Here is a 3,720-nt window from a genome sequence, read left to right on the forward strand (position 1 = left end):
TATATAAAGGATATTTGTTTGTTTGTGTGTAAGATGAAATTTTATTTCCTCGAGTGAGCTTTAAAAACAGTATAAATACACAACAAACAAACAAAATTTCTTTTTATTTTATGCTTAAAAACAAGTTTAAATGAAATTTCCTCAATATTAACTTTACTTTTACACTGGTAGCCTCATTTTAGTCGACTTACAAAAAGTTTTTAGCTGAAAAACAAGTTCGACAATCAACGTTAAATGCCGATAATATTATTTATTTTATTCCAAAAACATGAATGATCCCTTGTTTTAAAAATTGAATCAAACAATTCTTATAGAAGTAAAGGTCACAACATCCGACCTTATGTCCGTTACTTACGGCGACTTTATATTAAACCAGACTTTCAGTTATATAAGCGGCCGCAATAATTTAAAGTTGTGTATTTCACATGAGGAAAAAAAGTGCTTGATTCAGAGGGATATCATTTGGATTTGTTAATCATATATCTTATTATAAGAACGGAAACTTATTTGAGGTTGTTACACACAATAAATAATTTTGGCAGATGTGTAAATATTCAAAAAGCGGGTACGAATTAGGAAAACATGGAATTGTTGGAAGGCTGTCTTATGAACGCTTGGTTGTTTACTTATTCTTCGGGCCGATGACTGTCTTTGGAGGATACTTAAATATTCCCAAAAGTCATTAAGAGCAGTTCTGCATATGGAAGAAAGTGTATTTTCCAGACTGTAAAAATGAAACAAAAAAATTAGAGACGATACAGTAAAGACTTTCTCAGTGACCCCCTGTTTATAGCGACGTTCTGTCTTTAGTGACCATAGTTAGGTGCGCCGAACAGTTTTTACTATATAAATGGTCTGTATGTAGCGACTCCCTGTCTAGTCCGTACAACGACCGTGATTTAGTGTCTCCCATTACGGTATATAGACCGTGCATAGCGACTTTTGCAAGGGGAGTAACTCGAATAAACCTATTTTATTGTATTGTTGGAGTTATTCGTCCTGTGCGAATTGCATTGTGGTTAAAATGGCGGCGAAAAGAAAATTCCTTTCGTTAGAGGAAAAATGTAGTGCCATAAAACTGCTTGAAAATGGCATGCCGGCCTATAAAGTTGCAGAACAACTTGGCGTTGGAAAAACGCAGATTCAAAACTTACGGAAACGAAAATCGGAGGTCATGACTGATGTGGAGAACAATGTTCCTTTATCAACAAAACGACGTCGACATTGTACAGGTAACAGAGTATTCATTTGGAAAATAAAAAAAACTTTACTGATTTCGTGGTTTGTTGAATGCATTAATAGCGAAATGGCGAGATCAAGTGTTCTTAGCCTATGAATCACTAGAAATAAAAATAAACACTTGTTCTTGAATTGTGTTTGAACACTTGTTTGTTAGAATTTATTGTGTATGCATGTAGGCTACATGTATTTTTTTCTTACCAATATACCTTTATAATTCACAGGCAATGAGGATATCAATCACCTAACTTATGAAGGGTTCAAAGATGCAGTTAGTCGGAGAATTCCGGTTACAGGTCCAATGCTTCAAACCAAAGCTTCCGAGTTTGCCAAGCAACTTAATGTAGACACTTTTAAAGCTTCTAAAGGTTGGCTGCAAAGTTTTAACACCAGAAATAATATATCTTTTGGTACAATGAGTGGCGAAAGGGGAGATGTAAAAGAACAAACTGTTTCGGATTGGAAAAAAAATTTCCCAATTTATGTGAAGGTTATGAGGAAAAGGACATTTTCAATATGGATGAATCTGGGCTATTTTTTAAAGACACCCTTCGCAAAACATTACATTTTCAATCTCAAGACTGTGCAGGTGGCAAGAGATCCAAAGATCGCATAACTATAGCCTTGTGTTCGAGCATGCTTGGGGAAAAACTGAAAGCATTAGTGATTGGTAAATATCGAAGCCCAAGATGTTTCGGAAGGATTGATCCTAAAATGTTGCCTGTTCATTACTACCACAACAAAAAAGCATGGATGACAAGCTATATCTATGAAGATTTCCTGAAAACAATTAATAGACAAATGAAAAATGAAAAAAAGAAACATTTTGTTGTTTGTGGACAATGCCCCTAGCCACCCAAATTTATCATTTAGCAACATGAAGGTTGTGTATTTCCCACCTAATACAACCTCCAGAACCCAGCCGATGGATCAAGGAATCATCCAAACTACCAAACTGAAATTCAGAAAACGTCAGGTAAAGTAAAAAAAAATTATTTGAATACAGTACAATTCATTAATTTGTTTGTAATTTTTAATGTGTCAATAATTATGTTTGTTAAAAATCATTTAATACAGTTAGGCTAGTCCCTAACAATTAATTTACACTCATGACAGTGTTTTGTTATTTTTCTTTTGCAAGAGTTTTTCACACTTCTGCTATTGTTATCGTTGCAGCTATTACACCTTACCAAAGAAATAGACAGGCATCCAACAGCAACAGGCACAGATCTCCTAAAACAGATTACCATCTTGGATGCCATTTATTGGTTAAAAAAATCATGGAATGAAGTTGAGGGCTCAACAATTAAAAGGTGTTTTGAAAAGTCTGGCTTTGGGACAGCTTCTGCACAGTTGCTGGATGGAGATTCTACATCATTAGACAGGACAGATCAAGAACCATCTGTGAATGATCAAGCCGGTGATGACAATGACGATGATGATGTGCCACTTGCATCATTAAAACTAGCATATGAGCTGTTCGGCTGTTCTTACAAAGAACTGTCATCCATTGACAAGCTTGTGCACACATGTGACACCAATGCTATGGATTGGAGTTTGAATCCACATGACATTCTCAAAAATCAAAGAAATCAAAACGGTTCCATCTCGAGTGATGAGGAAGAGACTCCTGACTTGCAAACTGCAACTTCAAGCATTTCACTCAGTGATGCTCATGATATGGTCACCAAACTCAAACTTTTTACTGTCAAGTCTGGAAATGTATCTCTCATGAACACAATTGATGAGTTGAATGAACAACTGACACTAATGTCTGTGATGAAATTAAAACAAACAAAAATCAGTGATTTTTTTAATAAGCAGAGAACAAATTGAACAACATTTTTTCCTAACAATTTTTATTACATGTATATCAAAAGAATACTTAATCTTTATTTAGTTTAATTTTTATTCTACTGTATGTGTATAATTGTAGATAGTGTGTTTTATCAGTTAAATTGATTTTAAATAATGTATTTGTTACAAACAGCTTTATCAATATAAACAAGCAATTATCATAGTATTGCAAGCAATCCATAAGTCCCCTACCGGTAAGAGCCCAAGCAACATTCTGAAGGGCCATTCACTTAGGTTCCTATTTAAAGTAAATTTGTTGAAAAAGTTCTTTAAAAGTGATCGCAGGAAACAGTTTTTATGTACAGACAGACAGACTGAAGGACACTCTAAAGTTATTTTTTAAACATCCCTGTTATCAAAATATAACATTTTTAAAATCCTGTCATGATTGAAGAAGTTGGAGTAAAAATTACCAATTTCTCAAAAAAAAGTCTAAGTTCAAAAAGGGCATAATTCTGGAAATAGTCTTGCTAGAGTATTGAACACTCACAAATGTTGAGTGACAATAAGAAACATTTATAAGAAGTTTGAAGTAGATACATTCAGAAAAAGAAGTTATTAAAAAAAACAATGTTTTTTTCATGAAAATTTTAAGTTCAAGGGAGGTAATTCTGATAAATTTTG

General features: G+C 33.8%; 1 protein-coding gene across 1 annotated transcript; it reads left to right on the top strand.

Annotated features, from left to right (window-relative positions):
• The first annotated feature begins 777 nt into the window (after positions 1 to 777).
• LOC132721526 (tigger transposable element-derived protein 4-like) lies at positions 778 to 3,233 on the top strand. Its single transcript, XM_060705843.1, has 3 exons — positions 778 to 1,232; positions 1,464 to 2,215; positions 2,416 to 3,233. The coding sequence occupies exons 2-3, from the start codon at positions 2,048 to 2,050 to the stop codon at positions 3,073 to 3,075; spliced, it is 828 nt and encodes a 275-aa protein (XP_060561826.1). The 5' UTR covers positions 778 to 1,232; positions 1,464 to 2,047; the 3' UTR covers positions 3,076 to 3,233.
• Positions 3,234 to 3,720: the final 487 nt, after the last annotated feature.

The sequence above is a fragment of the Ruditapes philippinarum genome, unplaced genomic scaffold (genome assembly GCF_026571515.1).
Source record: "Ruditapes philippinarum isolate M1 unplaced genomic scaffold, ASM2657151v2 ctg990_1_1_1_1, whole genome shotgun sequence".
Lineage (NCBI taxonomy): Eukaryota > Metazoa > Mollusca > Bivalvia > Venerida > Veneridae > Ruditapes > Ruditapes philippinarum.

Bases quoted from the DNA above. Each gene is read 5' to 3' on its own strand.
- LOC132721526 (XM_060705843.1), top strand. From the start codon at position 2,048: ATGAAAAAAAGAAACATTTTGTTGTTTGTGGACAATGCCCCTAGCCAC. The intron at 2,216-2,415 runs GTAAAGTAAAAA...TTATCGTTGCAG, and splicing joins TGAAATTCAGAAAACGTCAG to CTATTACACCTTACCAAAGA.